The sequence below is a fragment of the Gavialis gangeticus genome, unplaced genomic scaffold (assembly GCF_001723915.1).
Source record: "Gavialis gangeticus isolate Ggan-Ray unplaced genomic scaffold, GavGan_comp1, whole genome shotgun sequence".
Taxonomy (NCBI): Eukaryota; Metazoa; Chordata; order Crocodylia; family Gavialidae; genus Gavialis; species Gavialis gangeticus.
The window spans coordinates 51,577,390-51,594,112 of NW_017728992.1; the positions used below are offsets into that span (position 1 = coordinate 51,577,390).

General features: G+C 42.8%; 1 protein-coding gene and 1 long non-coding RNA gene across 2 annotated transcripts in view; one reads left to right on the forward strand and one right to left on the reverse strand.

The window, feature by feature from the left end:
* Window positions 1-5,239: 5,239 nt before the first annotated feature.
* BLOC1S5 (biogenesis of lysosomal organelles complex 1 subunit 5) overlaps window positions 5,240-16,723 on the reverse strand; it is a 30,010-nt gene continuing 18,526 nt past the window's right edge. The window contains exon 5 of the mRNA XM_019522380.1: window positions 5,240-6,724. Coding sequence (XP_019377925.1) covers window positions 6,545-6,724 — 180 coding nt within the window. The 3' untranslated portion in view covers window positions 5,240-6,544. The remainder of the gene's footprint in view (window positions 6,725-16,723) is intronic.
* LOC109301302 lies at window positions 8,688-10,960 on the forward strand. Its single transcript, XR_002098498.1, has 2 exons — window positions 8,688-8,891; window positions 9,872-10,960. It is a non-coding gene; the product is annotated as an uncharacterized LOC109301302 (long non-coding RNA).

Here is a 16,723-nt window from a genome sequence, read left to right on the forward strand (position 1 = left end):
AGATCCTAGCCGCCCTGACAGTGAAGTAGCGCCTCCTGATATCTAGCCTGAATCTACCCTCTGCCAGCTTGTGACCGTTATCCCTGGTCACTCCTGCCAATGCTCGGGGGAACAGGGACTTCCCCAATGCCTGCTGATCCCCCCTGACTAGTTTGTAACAGGCCACTAGATCCCCCCTCAGCCTTTTCTTGTGGAGGCTGAACAGGTTCAGGTCCCGTAGCCTCTCCTTGCAGGGCCTGCCCTGCTGCCCCCTGATCATGCCTCCTCTGGACCCTCTCCATGTTGTCCGCATCCCTCCTGAAGCGTGGTGCTCAGAACTGGACACAGTACTCCAGCTGCGGCCTGACCAGATCATTTTTCCTCTTGTATCTCTAACTGCTTTTATTCCTTTAATCTCCCTAATAATCCTTAGTACAGGCAGGCTCTAAGTTAAATACAACACTTAGAATGGTTTTAATGCAATTTGAACCTGAAGCAAACATACAAGCCTGTTAAAGCAGCCTCAAATCAAGTGCTGTTTTGAACCAGTTTAGTGTGACGTGTGGACTCCAAGGCCAGATATAGACATTACACTTTTACTGGTATAAGTGATTGGAAACCAGTCTATACACATAACAGGAGTTCAGCACATACAGACTGGCTTAAAAGGCCTGGTCTACGGTTTGCGCCTCCGCAAAGGGCAAATGGATGTTCTGTTCACTACAGATGTAAACTATGCCGCTTACAGAAAACCATGCAACTTAGATCGGGTCCACCTCAGGCTGTTTGAATATCTGTACCTAGCCCAAGTGTTCTGTGACGGGTCTGATCAGTCGTCAAGGCATCCCATACTGCGTTGCTATTCACCCACAATACTGCAACTGGCCCTCTGGTACACAGCCAAAACTCTACCATTTGCCATTTCCCCCCTTTTGTTAGTAATTAAAAGAAGAAAGAAAGAAGGAAAGAACGAGCTCCCTTACACTGCTTGTTCAATAAAGTCTAACAAGTTGTTTCCTCAATCCCTACTTGACTGCACTGTCCCCCTTATGTCCCCTCTGCCCCTCGGACCCAAAACGCATGGGTCCAAGCATTCTCTTCCCATCCTCCCAACTCAGGCAGGCACACTGCAGACTTTGGTTAATTGTAAGCTATTGAAGTTTATTGAAGCCACGTTTAGGAGAGAAGGAAAAGCCGAAAAATGAAAACACTTCCAGGCACAGGTAATCTACCCCCTGGGACACTCAAGAGCACTCTCTCCCAGCCCCCTCCACTGCAAGGCACACTGGGCTTGGTACTTACTCATATCTCTTGGTGCCAAAGCCACAACATTTCACACAATGTGAACTGGCCCCCAATCAGTGACATTTGGCAAAGGTTCAGTTGTCATGCGTGTCTACACTCTGAGGCAGCACTACTTTCCAACAGTGCACAAAAGAAGGGGGAAGAAGGTAGGCTCTTGCCCCATCCACGGAGCCTTGTTCATGTGGACCATGAGAGCAGGAGAGCCCTAGAGAGGGCTTACCTACAGAAGAAGCAGGATCTCCATGTACAGCAATATAGAGGTACACTAATATGTTCACACAGCTTAACATGGAACGGTTAAAGGTGAAAATGTTAATCATCCAGATGCTGCTATGGTACCTGCAATGTAGTCCTCCTCTCTTCTCTAAAAGAAAACAAAAACACCCCCAAACACTCTACCTAAAGCACTTGAAAGAAGTAGAAACATACTGCTGAGAGTGAAGGTCAGCACAAAAAGACAAGTCCAGAGGCTCAAGCAGGTTTTTCCGCACCTCAGCAAGCCAAGGGATTCAGGTAGAAAATATGAACACCACCAAATACATCACTTGTTGCTTTTTTTGTTCCTTAAACAAATGATACTTGCCTCTAAAAAAATTTTAAAAAATGGTTTTAAATGGTAATTAGTAAACTGTCTTAGTGGCTCATCGTTCTTCACTCCACAGGTGTTAAAAATAATCTCTTTTTTTTTTTTAATGATCTTTAAGTCAATTTACTAATTCCTCCACACCTCCAAATTTAGTACTAATTTCTATAGCACGTCTGACAGTTGCCAAGATGAATTTAAATAGACTGTTCAATACAAACCACCATCATTTGCCATCATTATCCTTCACTGTCTTTGAAAAGATACTTTTAAATAATCACTTATTAGATTCTTTTTATATATTTTGTAGTACAGGCTGGCAATCTGGTTTGCCAAAATATTGTATAATCATACTGTAACAACATGTAGGGAGGTAAAAAAAAAAGAAAAAAAAAGAAAGCTTCTTTGGCCAATAAGCCTATGCTTTGCCGCAAGGGATTTCAGACAACTATTAATTTATAAGGAAAGTATGATAACAACACAATTAGCTTTCAATACTCAATTCAACCACAGAAACATTCAGGCTAACATAGCCTATTACAATACAAAACAATGATAAACCTATCCACATGTATCATGTCTTCTAGGCAGTATTACCCAGTTGGCACACCTCTTCTGAATCATATCAGTAAGCAGCAGCTGCCGCCTGCTTTTTTGACAACTAACAGGACAAGTTTGTATCAAAAAGTACTATCACTTTCTGGCTTAGAAATTTGTAGCTTGGTCCAACAAGTGATTTGCCTCACCACCACAAGGGTTTCACCTGAAATCATTTGGACCTGAAAATAACCATGCACACTCTACATTGTCTATTGTGTCTACTACACTGGTATGACTAAGAAAAATTTGCCTCACAGTGTGATAACAGTCATACTCAGACTGACATCTACTGGTGAGTACCTGAAAATTTCAGTTTTGTGGGGCATAGAGGCAGAGCTGGCTTTCGCAGTGGAGAACAGATGAAGGATTATCTGAGTTAGGGATTTGGATTTCCATTTATATCTCCTTCAACTGGATATAAATTATTAGATGAACTGGTTAAGGAAGAGTTGTATATATCAGAAAGGAAAGTCAAGAGTGAAGGTATGACACTGCAACCAGAAATTATGGGATGGAAGACTTTTTAGGGGCATCATTTAGTTTTGATATCCTTAAGATAAAAAGACTGGTTTAAGACTTTAAAATATTATAGACTCAAACTTTAAAGCCTCAAACCAGTCTTTTTTATAGATTACGGATGTTGAGACTAAATGAGACCCCTATAAAGTCTGCCATCAAATTTAAGTCAAACTTTAAAAATAGAACAGAGAGAAATCTTTTAACAAGATAATGATAAAATAAATGTCATAAATAGTCAATTGCTGATTTAACCAGTTCCTCTTAATGTGGCGGTACAAGTTTTTAAACCTTCCCTCACAGGTGCTGGTCTCTTGCTATGTAGCCACCAAAACAGAAAACATCTACAAATTTGAAAAGAAATAAAAAAACCAGCAGGTAGACATTTTAGTTCGACAAAAATAAAATATTCTATAAACGTCTGATAGTATTGGCAGGTTAACTGCAGTGTTGAAAGCTACAGTCTTACTCTGAAAAAAGAGCAGGATCATGAAGCCAATTTCTGCAATTAGAGAGATAATCCAGGAGCAGATTCAACTCCCAGAAGAGTCCACTGGACTCTGATTTAAATAAGAATCGTCAATACTCAAAAGATTTTCAAATCTGTTGCAGATTTGAGTAACTTTGAGTAGTTTAAGCATTGTAAAATGGCCTTGAATTACTTGTGTGAGACTTACTATAACTTTGAAACTCCCTTATTTTTGCATTTTTCCCAAATGGTAAGCCAGATTCTCCAGATGCTAGACTAGCATCCCCAAAAACCCACAATGACTCAGACACCACCCACCCCAAAAAATAACCCAAACCACCCCCATCCTTCATTGAGATGCATCAACAACCACAGCTTCATTCACAAAACAGATACTGAAGTGTGACAGGGTTAAAATCTCTGCATTCATACACAATGCACTTATTGAACTATCTACACAATAACTAACCCAACAGTTTTCTTTTTACGGTTTCGCAGCAAAGCATTTTTTCATCCATTCTGCCAAGCCTCTCCCCAGTCAAAGCGTGCATACGTTGTTAATCTGTTTCAAGAACTACAGCACGCAATACTCAAAGTTCAGTCAAGTCATTCAATAATTCAGTATTTTTATACAGTCCCCAAATGAATTTAAAAAAAAAGAGGAGAGTCAACAAATAGGTATATTGCATGTTAAAGATCATCTGAAGGGACTTTTCTTTAACTGCAATATTCTCATAATTAAGATAAGAAGCAGATCTTCAGAAGCACCCATGGTCAGGAGCACAAATCCCATTGCTGGTATTTCCAAAGCATACACTAGCCTTTCAACATCTGTATCATTGCCATGCCAGCCCTCAATTGGGAAGTATTTAAGCCACAGCACCACTTTTCCTTCAATGAGGTAAAATAAAAGAGGCAAAAATTATAACTTTGTGCAGTTCTGAAAATCTAAGTGCATTCTGCCAGAAATATTTGGGAATTAAGAACATTTTAACAAAACATCTTGTGGAAGGCAGGGCTTTCGGTTGATCTTTAAAATGACTGTGAACATCAATATAAAAACAAGTGTCTTGCTCTTTGAAACAAGAATATATTTACATCTTCCAAAATTTAAAAAAACACAACAAAAAAACAAACACAACTAAAACCACATTTCTTCTGCCCAGGTTCAACACTTTCACCAGAAACAAGTCCTTATGAAACAGCCTCTAAGACCAAAGAAAAAGAACATCTTTTGTATATTATTTTCAAGTCCTGACCTTATCAAATTGACATTTGCATTTCTGTTTTAGCCAGCTGGCTCTTAAACCGTACCTAGTGGTGTTTTGTACATAGTTATTGGCCAGTTTTTCCTTAAGCTTCCAAACTCCTCACCATTTTTGGTAAAGCGGGTTCTCCTTACCCATGTCTTATAGCAAAAATACAGCTATACAAAAAAGATGCAAGACACTAAAAAAATAAGTTTTTTATAGAATACTCTGTTACAGTATCAATTCATCAGTGACTATAAAATGGTTAGAATCATTCCAGAAGTCACCTTGCAGTTAATAGGGGCTTTCGTTTGGAAGTTCTCCTCACTTTTTTTTATGTGTGGGATACTTTGGATCCATTTATGTTTTTTCCACCCACAACTGAGAATTAACAACATTCCAGCATGCCTCTGTATCGGCAAGTGCTCTTTGCAGTCCAGGTACCTGACAATGATTGATGAAGCTGTCAGAACCACAGTAGCGGATAGAGCAGTTTGGCAGGAATTCAGTGTTATTGAAAGAAATCTCAAATACTTATTCCATCTCCTCTGCTAACTTTAATCACATTATCAACATGCTGCCAGAAACGGACGTTTGACACCAAGCCATGAACGTACACAAGCAACCATTGTCAGCATATTGCATTTGCAACACAGATAATGAGCAAAGACTGTTTTTTTTTTACCAGTTTCTATTTTATATTGCATAGTAGTTAAAATATTTGAGAAAATTTCCTGTACCTCAAGTTAGTTTGCATCAAGTTTCATCAATGTTATTGCATTTCATCTTACATGGTTTACAAAAGGATAATTAAGCTTTACGTTCTTTAAATGATATTGCTATTCAATGTCAATTTCAAATAAGGTAAAAGGAACAGTAATGACAGGAGCTGCACAAGTCCCATACTACGCGTTAATAAGAACACAAAGTAATACTGTAAATGTTTCACCTTTAATACCACTTTCACTACTGACAAAAACAGAGATTGAGATCTCTCCCCAACTGTTGTAAGGTTTTTTACAACAGGTTATAGGTAGTAGGTTTGAACAAAGCAGACAATACTGAGAGTGCCACCAGAATGACCAATACTTAAACATTTTACTGAATAAAATACAAATGGAAGGACTGATGCACTTTTGAAAGTCACCCTTTGTCTTCTTTGGCTGCTCAGAATTGAAAAGCTAAAGAGTTGTGAGTCAGTCATACAGAGGAGTCACTGTAGCCCAAGATCTCTTAAGGTGTGTTTGCTATTGAGTGAGCAGTTTATGCTTAACCACTACTTTATAAAACATACAACATACATATCCAAAAAATACAACCATAACTGCAGCCGAGCTTAATACATTTTGGTCTTTCACCACTGAACTTTCAAAATGCACTCACTCTATTCTGCAATACCAGCTGTTTTTTTTCAAGCTAGTGAGTGGAATTTATGTGCTTGTTCATTCTCTGCCTTTTATGACTGGTACCTAGCTCTTTTGGGATGGAGCTCTGGCTCTGGACTGACAGAGTAAAGACTCTATTGGGCTTTCTTCCCCCACAAGACAACTTTGTCTTCATAAGCCAAAGAATTCCAGTTTGCAACTTCTTGAACTGATATAGTGGTTCCACCTGCCCCACAAACTAAGAAATACTGGCACTCTAGTCATCCTGAAAAAACAAAGCTTGTAGAGGCACTTAAAGTTAGAGGTATGTAAAACTTCCCAAACCAAACTTGTTATACAGGAGAATTGTGGGGTTTTTGCCATTTTGAATAGGCTTTCTGAAAAAGCCTCAATATTGAACAGTCTGAAACACGAGTGTATTGGAACAAAAAAAGGTATTATTGAAAAAGGAAAGTTCTCAGAAAGAAACATATTTAGCCAAGTCCTTCTCCATGTCAACATATTGCTCTTTAAGGCGTTCCATTGCTTTTCTGTGCTCTTCATTCACTTCCGCTTGTTTGTTTTGCTGTTCTTCCAGAAATGCTTCCCAGAGTGCCGTGCGCTGCTTTTCACCAGCCATTAGCTTGTCAGTCTGAACCTAAGAGGAATAGAAAGAATTTATAAGAATAATTTCTAGATGAAGACAGTGGATTAATGCAAACGGGTAATGCAACAGCTACCAATCCACTTGTGCTACAAACCAAGTAATTTTTCTGGTGCCAGTAGTTACCTTAAAAGTACTTTCCCTAAAGCTACTTTAGCTCTTAATATGGACTCACTTCCAAGTTGATATTTTGCTTGAAAAAGTACTTTTGATCAGAGGAATGTTCAATATTGGTATTCAATATTTGTAACCTTTGTTTTAATTACATAAACTACAGGTACCTGAAGTAGGCATGGACACAGTGGTTTCTTGTCCGTGTTGAAAAAAACTGCCAATAACTCTCACAGGCTACGAAAATCCATTATTTGAAGAAGTAGTTTTTTGGCTACTTCTGTAGGGCTTAGAGGCTAGAAGGAAAATGGAAGTTGACTACAGCTCACTTTAAAAAGTCTTCATCAACAAGTCCTTTTTGACTACCTAGGGACTGAAGTGCCAATTCTATGGTTTACAGTGTCTTTACTGTAGTCTAGGTTAGCAGGGCTGATATTGGACCCATGATATTTCACATCTGAGAAAGGAAAACATGGTATTTTCAAGAGTTAAATTCTTTCATTAATGGCAGGTACTTGCACTGGGGACTCCTGCTTTCCAGTCACGAGCTAGGAGTGTCTTCAAATACCTGTAAGTAGGGACCTACCTAGTTTGAGGTGGCTGCCCACCAATTCTGTGGGCAAAACGAGGGCTTGGCAGCCATTTTGTGCATGGACCATGGTGGCCCCCCCCCCCAATTGGCTGATGGGCTCCAGTGTCCCTGCCCCTCTTTGCTGCGAGCGCTGTCCATCATGCGGCCAAACCCCTCGTCAGTGATTGGTGGCAGGAGACGGGAACCACATTACAGGCAGCCCTTGCAGCCAATCAGCAGCCAGGGGCGAATGTGGCAGCCACCTTGTTGGCAGCCCTCCCTCCTCAGTTCCCTGCCCTGGAGGGGTGCTGCAGCACCCTGGGGACTGGGAAGCCTGCATTTTATTTTCAGTAAGTTATTCCCTGCCCCTCCCCACCAATTCACAAAATATGCGAAATCGTGACTTTGGTAGGTCCCTACCCATAAGCATGAACACAAATCTTTGTTTCTTGTAATGGCTGAAATATCAGTACTATAAACAGGAACCACCTCAATGTTTCAGCACAGCCATCAGACCAAAGATGGTTAACGTAAGAGTATATACCTGTTGTCTGCTTCAACACACCCGTCACTGAGTAGGTCCATTTTTCTATTGGTTACTACTGTTACTCTGTACCTCAAGAAAAGGCATAAGTGTCTGCCTTTCTGAAACAAGAATATGCTTTTAAAACTAAAACTAATTCTTTTGCTTTATAATGCCCAGGTTCAACATTTTCACCAGAAACAAGTCCTGATGAAAGAGCCTCTAAGACCAAAGGAAAAGAGCATCTTCCGTATGCTATTTTCATGTTTTGACCTTATCAAATTGGCAGTTTGTGCTTCTGTTTTAGCCAGCTGGCTCTTACACTGTGCCTCACGGTGTTTTATACATCGTTATAGGACAACTCTTCCTCAAGCTTCCACATTGGTCATCTTTGATAAAGAGGGTTCTCTTTGCCTCTGTGTCTTAGAACAAAATACAGCTACACAAAAAGATGTATGACACACACACACACACACACAAAAGACAGGCTTTTATATTAGTGGTGTCATATACAGCCCATGGGCTGGATTTGGTCTGTGGAGCCGTATGATCCAACCCATGCGTCTCAGATGACCCCAAATACTGCAAACAGCGCAGATTCCATTTGGAGTGTGGCACCCACGCTGGACCAGGTCTGCATGCTGGCTCTGGGGCCAGTCCAGATTGGGATGCGACAGAATATCCAAGGCCAGTCTGGTGGGGAGCTGCATGCTGGCCTCCTGTATTGTGTGCACCATGTGCCAGCCCTGGGACTTGCTCTGCACATGGTGTGTGGGCTGGATCTGGTACTGCATGCAGCAAGGGGGGTTGGTCCCGGGCATGTGGTGCCCCACTGGAACAGCTCTTCACGCCGGCTCCGGTGCACATGGGCAGCCTGGACCCCCAATCCAAAGAGACCCCAGAACTAGTGCACATAGCTGGTGTGGAGCAGGCATCACATGTAACACATGCCCCATGTAAGGGAGTAGAGCAGGTGCCGAGCTCAGAGGGATCCCGAGTCGACGCAATCCAACGCCGCTCGCGTGGTGTGGCCAGCGACGAGCGGCGGGAATTTGAACCCTACAGGAACCTGGAAGTGGGAGGCACCGGGGCAACCCGGGCCTATTCAAAAGGAGCACCGGTGCGGACGGGTCCAGAGGCGGCGGAGCCGAGAGGGACGGGTCCGGAGGCAGCAGAGCAAAGAGGGACGGGTCCGGAGGCGGTGGTGCCCAAGGCGGCGGAAGCAGGCGCTGCAAAGGCCAGAAGCGTCGCCGGAGTGAAGGCACCCCAGTGGACCAGGGCCAGCGGACAGAGCACCTGGACCTTTTGGGGTAAGCAGGACCCCGAGACAGGGATCCGTACCCTGGGCAGTAGACCTAGTAAGGTCGAAGAAGCAAGAGGGCCGCAGGGTACGGCATGAGCCCTGTAGGGATCAGGGCCGGGGAAGAGTGACTAGGGGATAGGCTCAGGGGCCGAAGGATTCCCCGCCTTACTTTTCTTTTCGGGTCACGGCTGGTGAACCGCTTGGGTGGAGCCGCTCGGAGCGGGGGAAGACCCAGAGGGGAGCAAGGACTCCCGAACCTGGGCCAGACCCTTGGCCGGGATTTTCCGTTCTTCTATGGACTATATTTTATTTATTTGGCGGGGTCCACGGTCCACCCGAGTAACAGAGCAGGACAGGGCGGACAGCCCCTACCGGAGGACTGGGCGAGGGTGTAGGGGTGGAGGAGCCCTCAGGATAACGGGACTCTGAAGAAGACGAGAGTCTCATTCCCGGACTGTACACACCGTACCAACTGAACAAAACATAGCTTAACAGCAAGTCGCAGCAGGCGAGACAGGCGCATACGCACGTCCGAGCCGGGTGAGCCCCTCGTAATCTTGTAGGGAACTTCCCCTTTCTGGGGACTTGGGCTGGGAGGGGACCCGGCCCAGTTGAGACTCCCACACACCCCAGCATAACCCCATGCTGCGCAGAACCAGGTACAGCCTGCGTACGATGTGCAAAGCAAACCCCAGGGCTGGCAAGTGCTGCATGCAGTGTGCAGGCTGGACTCGGTGCCACATACACTAGATGCATCATAGAAGGTTGGTCCCTATCCAGCCCACAGAACAGCCCCAAGTCCCTCATCCAGCCCTGTGGGACCAGATAAGTTTGACACCTTTGATTTATACCAATAAAACAGAAGCCACAATAGATTTACAGAGTAGCTTCCCCTCTAGTTGCTATTTCTCCACCCTACATCTTAGCTTCATGTAAGCACAATCACAGTATAAACACTAATTTTGCCACAAAGTACTCTGAGAACACCACTACATTATCACTGCAAAGTTTGGCATACATCCTATTCAAAACAGGAGAGCCATTAAAAATACGTGCACTACCAGAGAGCTGGAATTTCTACCTCCATTAAAAATAGAAACCAACAGTTTTTGAAACATCAGTGAATTATTTATACACAGATAAGTACAAGATCTGAATGGTTACAGAGTGCCTACCTGCAAGTAACCACAAACCAAACTGGATTAGATCGTGCTCCTGACAACATGAATGATTTTGCAGGGGAACATAAAACATATGGTGGTACTAGCTGCTTCCATATTCTGCAATACCTTTTTCCCCCAAGGGTAAAAGGATTGAGCAGATTACATCATTAAATACATTTAGGGAACTTTAGCTATCTAGGTTATGGGTACAGAAAACACTGGTCAAAAATCTAAAAAGGTTTCTCTTTGCACCATCCGTCTGTAGTTTATTCTAATACAAGAGACATGACATTAACAAATAAAGTGACATTAACAGTCAGGCTCTTCCAAATGTGATTAAGTAGAAGTTTAAACAATTTAATACCAAGGAACAAATAGCTACTTAACTTTTAATTAAATTAATGTAGGCAACATACTACTGAGAAAGGATGCTTCTTTAAAAAGGACTGAGACTTAAATTACACAGAACAATATTTGCACACAAAATAAGAAGGCATAAATGCTGCAATTGAATTCTTTGATACAAGTGAAAATGTGTAGATACAAATAGAACAAGTTAAATCTAAAACTTCCTTATTTTTGTAATGTCATCTTTGCTATGTCAGAGAAAAACAGTAACAGATACATTAATTTGGTGTACCTTTTGTCTGTACAGTTGATCCTGAAGATTAAAAGCAAGGCTGATTAAGTTTAAAAGTCTTGACGTGATCCAGATTTTCTAGATAATTTTTTTGCCAGTGATGAAAAATCCAAGAAAAACAAAGCTTCCCTAAAGTGCCCAGTAAAGCTGTATGCAGCATCCAAAAACTATACTATTCATATACGAAACTAAACTGTAAAAAATGAGATTATACAATAGATTGTTTTCTTCTCAAGACCTTCCAGGAGAAAGGAGAAATGCTAGGAATTTATTCTCACCATTGGTTAAGGATTTTAATGGAAATGTTTCAGGTCTTGCTCATACTACATTTTAAAAGAACTAAAAAAAAAAAAAGAAGGGAAACTTTCCATTACACCTACTTCAGTACAACTCAATATTGACACACTGTAAGGACTGGTGCATTAACTATTTCATATTGTTCTGCATGCAAAAAAAGGTAACTTAAAGATAGCCAAGTCTCGGACAACCAGAAAAGAGCAAAAACATAGTGCCTGTCTTTATTAAAAAAGAAAGAAGGATCCAGGAAATTACAGACTGGTTGGTTTAACCTTGATACTTGCAAAGATTCTGGAGCAGATTATTAAAAACATATTTCTAAGCACTGAGAGCAGGGGTGCTTAACCTTTTGGCCCTGCCACAGGCCAGTAAGTGGTACAGAGCAGACTGAACCCCACACACCAGGCCCAGGCCCCATCCCCTCCCTACATCAAGCACAAAGAGCAAGACCTGGGGCCCGCCCAAACAAAGTTATTCAAATATGAAAATTCACTTAAAGCTTTTCAACAACCTTAAGCAGCCAGAAAGATTTTAATGTAGATATGACATATCTATTGTAAAGTATATGATTTACACACAAATTGTTTTCTGTATCTAATCATACATACATACTGTTAATCCACATTATCTGGCCCATACAGTATATTCAAAGAGGTTATTTATCAGGCTAAAGTCATTCTTAAAATCTGCTTGTTGAAATTTCACAAATCAATATAGTTATGTGATTTCTTGAACTCTAGCCAAAGACCACCATCTGTCAATTCTGGATGTCAAGGTTTAAATTAAGTTAGCTTTTGAAGATCTATATAATACTTTTTGTATTATCAGCTTAAAGTTAATTGTATGCTTGGCTAGTAAATTTGTATAACACATTGGCAAGTCTGAAGAAAAGAAACAGGCTATTTTCATTTTAGAGGAGTGCAATTCTAAGTTATTTCCAACTAAGATAGTTGGTTCTTTGGAAATCTCCATACCCACATCCTCTTTATATTTCTAACACTTCAAAGTCCAATCACTCAAAAACCTAAAGCTTAATTCTACGCTTACATAGTAAATTAGAAATTAATGTAAGTACTAGCTTTTTAGGCCTAAAGGCTGTGGATAGACATACTTCTTAGAGCATCCTAAACACACTGTAAACCCCAACGGTCTAGACCTAGAGACCCTTTTAGACTAGTTTAAACTTCCTGGAACATTTCAAAAGTACACTGAGATAAACAAGTAGTATTTGAAGCTGGTCCTCCTTGAACTGGTTCAATGCTACACATGGACACAGCCCATTATGCCCAGCATCTGGTCAGTCCTCTGGGAATCCCAAACTACACCACTCTGCCTCTAAAAACCCATGCAGGGCAATGGGGCTACTCTGAGATACAATCAAGACTCTACTGCTGAAAGATGTATTGACTACAGAGACCACAGTCCACAGTGGTAGGGAAACAGAAAGCTTGTGCAACAGTTTAACTTCCCTGCTAGAGAATCTGGGCAGGGAACCCAGGCTTATCTGAGGTGGGAGCAGGTTGCCAGGTTGGGAGGATGCGAGCTTTGTGGCCCCCTGCTTGTGGTGGGTGGGTGGTTGCGTCTGTAACAGTAAAGCCCTGTCATCTGCTGGGTGGTGGTGGGGGGGGAAAACAAAGCCATTCCGCAATGGTCACTTAATAGAACAGAATGGTTGTCAATCCCATGCTCAACGTGAATTAGCTCACTAAGTGTTGTTCCTTGCTCTGGGCTGCACGCCAGCGGCTATCCCAGCCCTGAAGGTTCCACCCCACACGCACGGGAGTTTTTGGGGGAGCCTCAGACCATCTAGCCCCCTGGGTACCATGTGCCACAGAGTCTCCAGACACCTCACAACCTCCTCCACTCCAACCCCCTGCCCTAATCCAGATCCTTCTTCCCTTTCTAGGGGAATCTGGAGAAACTCTGGATAGACCCCTAGAAGGTATGATGGTCTGGGTACTCTACTCCCCACCCCGCAGTGGCATTTTAGCAGCAATGCAATCCATAAAATATGAGAATACTTAGAAGCGTGTGTGTGGACACTTCTGTCCAGGGACATTTGTGAACAGGTTCCTAATCACTGATATTCTTGGAAAGGTTCAAGTGTTATGTCTGTCTTACCCAAAGATTCACAGCTGTGAGTCATTAGTTGATTTTACATTTGTCCTTAGTGCTGAATAAAAAGATACACAGCCCAGTTCACAATATGCAACGTTACATGGCTAATGCTTTCCCAGAAGCTTAAAGCTTTTGTAGTTACTACTATGAACTAGATATTAACAATATAGAAAAAAACCCAAAACACTAAAGCTGTGTGCATCCTAAAGTTTGCTGACATGGGCCTGATAGCCAAAAAAAGAAAAAGAAAAAAAAGGTGTGCAGAGATCTAAATCCATTCATAATTGGTATAACTTGATACTTATTTTTAAAGTTCCTATTAAGGAAAAAAAAAGGTAATAGTTAGAAATGTTCACAATGCATTAGCTCCAATAATTACTATTACTTTGAAAATATGTACATGAAAGTAGTTCTGTAGACCTAAGTAAAGTAGGTCTAAGGAATCTTGCATCGGGAGATAGGTCTCTACTCCTTCTATCCTTCTAAATGAGATCCACTCTAAAGCCTAACTCCAAGAAGCAGTATTAACTGAAGGCATGGATGCTGTTTTAAGGGTCCTTGCATACCCTTCTATGTTGAAGAGATTTCCAGCACATATAAAGCAAGACATTTTAGATCCTGTAGAGTGTAACTTCAAATTTGGCTGGTATTCAGATCATGTGCATGCTCATATCAGGTATGCATGCAGTCCAATACAATCTGACAATTCTGGAGTGGAAGTAGACTGCCCCCCCTAGCATAACTTCCATAAACTACATATATTCTGGAGATCTACAGATTTATTATTCAGTTCAGAACTCAGAGCCTTCTTAATATTTAGATAATATTTAGTAATATTTAGTAATTAAGCCATCCCATATACTGACCTAGGGTTGAATGAAGAGAAATCTCAGGCACATTAATGGATTGTCATGAACAACGGAGTAGGTGGTCGGACTGGCAATTTGTACACACTGTTAGCCAAAGAACCAAGGGGCAGCGAGCGGGCCAGAATTTAAGCCAGGGTCAAAATGCTAGGCCGAGCAAGGTTAAGGAGAAAGCCAGATCAGATCTGAGCCATGAGGCAGAAGCAAAAGTTGAAGTCTGAGCAGGGTCAGCAATGTATGATCAAATCTAGAAGCAGAGCAAGGAGGCAAAGGAACAATGGGGTAGGGTCCAATGGCAGCAGGAGTCTTGATATTCACACAGCTTCCCCAGAAAACAAGCAGCCTTATATAGGGAGGAACATCCAGTCAGGGGCCAACAGTGGAAGGCCTTTCAGGGGGCGGGGGGAAGGAGGGCTTTCCTTGTCAGTCTGCCTTCCTTTGTGAGCTGCAGCCTAGTGAAGGGCTAAGCTGGTGCTCGGTCCCTGAGCCCCAGGGTTCATGGTTTGGGATTGGGTCTCAACACCAATTTAAGTGGAAGTCAGGAGGTCCTCTGCAGAGATGAATATGGAATTGAACAAGTCCACCATTTAGAGCTCTCATAAGCTCTCTGGACCAACATGACCATCATCAAAATGACAATCTTTAGTAAGAGAGGGTGCACAGAACAATTAGACAACCCATTTCATTCTTGGTGCTCTTGTTCAAGTCATCAGGTCTTTTGTAAGGTCCACAAGCTCTTGATTACATCTACTCCTCCATACTCTGTTTCCTTGTACTGCACCAAATATTTTCCTTTGTACCTTGTTTTTAAATACTGCAGATGTCTTCCATTTGCCTTTGTCAGTGTCAGGATTCACATCCATAAAAAAGAACAGGTTAAACAATTTATAAAGCTGGGGTGTAAGGTCTGTTGAGACTTTCCTTGATGCCATTATTTTATCCAGGTTCAACAAGCATATAATAGCACTGTAAATTCTTGCCTTGATTTCTTCAATTATTTGATTGTCCTCAATATTTGATTGTTCCTAAATATTTCCATTTTCCTAAATTTTCCACATTGTCATTCCCTATCCTTATGTTCCTGTGATCTTGAAATTTATTTCTGGATGTGACCATGTATTTAGTTTTCCTGGCATTGACAGCTAGCCCAGCTTTTTTGGCGTTTGACTACGATCTCTGTATTCTTTTGTGCCGTTTCCATTTCCTCTCCTATTAGGCATGCGCAAAAAGCTGGCACAGTCCATTCAGCTTCAGACCTTTTCCTCCTTCAGTGGCTCATAACTTTCTCAAGCACCAAGCTGAAAGGCACTGGTGACAGTGCATCTCCTTGTTTGAGCCTACTATTTTTTGCATTCACCAGGGAAAGGGGGACCAGGCAGGCCAGTGATGGGGGGACCTGCTGCTGCTGTGGTAGCAGCACTGGTGCCTGCAAGCAGAGCTGTAATCCCAGGTCCCAGGTGCATTTCTGCTCTGAACCGTATGAACAAGCCTGGTCTGCCTCCTGCACTCACTGGACAGCTGGGTCTGGGAATGGAGGGTGCCACTTGAGCCGACCGCAGCCTTCTCTCCTTGGAGGAGAGGTAAGAAGAGCAAAGCACTGTGGGATGCTAGGGAGCAATATACCCTCTGCAGTACTACAAACAACTGTTTAGACCAGGGGTCAGCAACCCCTGGCACATGTGCCGAGTATGGCACACAAGGCCATTTTGCTCAGCACATCACCACCAGCCCCGGGAGCTCAGGCTGCTCCCAGCAGGCAGCTGGGAGGCTGCAAGTCCTGCTGCAAACAGACCGGGTTCTGTGGGCCAGCTGCAGCCAGGAAACTGCAAACAGCTGCTCTGGGCTCCAGCATGTCCGCACTCCAGCACCTTCCAGGGTAGACATTGTGGGTTTTAAGGCATTCCAGCCAAAAAACGTTGCCTACTCCTGGTTTAGACATCACATGTCACACTATAAAGCATAGCACTACAGGGGAGTCACACATCTGTCCCTTCAACTCTTACAAGTGCTGCAAATGTAACATCTGTCAATAGCCTACTACAACCCAAATGTGTGACAATTCAAATGCCTTGTGACCACGGATTCTGGCTTTCCCTGATAAAAAGCAAATCGCAAATTCTCTGACAAAACCCCCAAAATCTGTGATTAAAATTAAATGCCCTCCATAGCCCCCCTGGCCCTGTTGGAGCCCTCACTCTCCCCCACAGTCTCCTCAACCCTGCTGGTGCCCCTCACTCCCCCCGCAACAGCCTCCCAGTCCCCCAGACATAGGCACAGACATAGACCCACAGATGCAGGCACACACATGCAGGCGCACACCCCAGCAGCTAAGTATGCATGTGGGGGAATGGGTGGGGTGGGGAAAGGGACGGGGCTGGGGGGGTGCAGATCAATGGTGGGG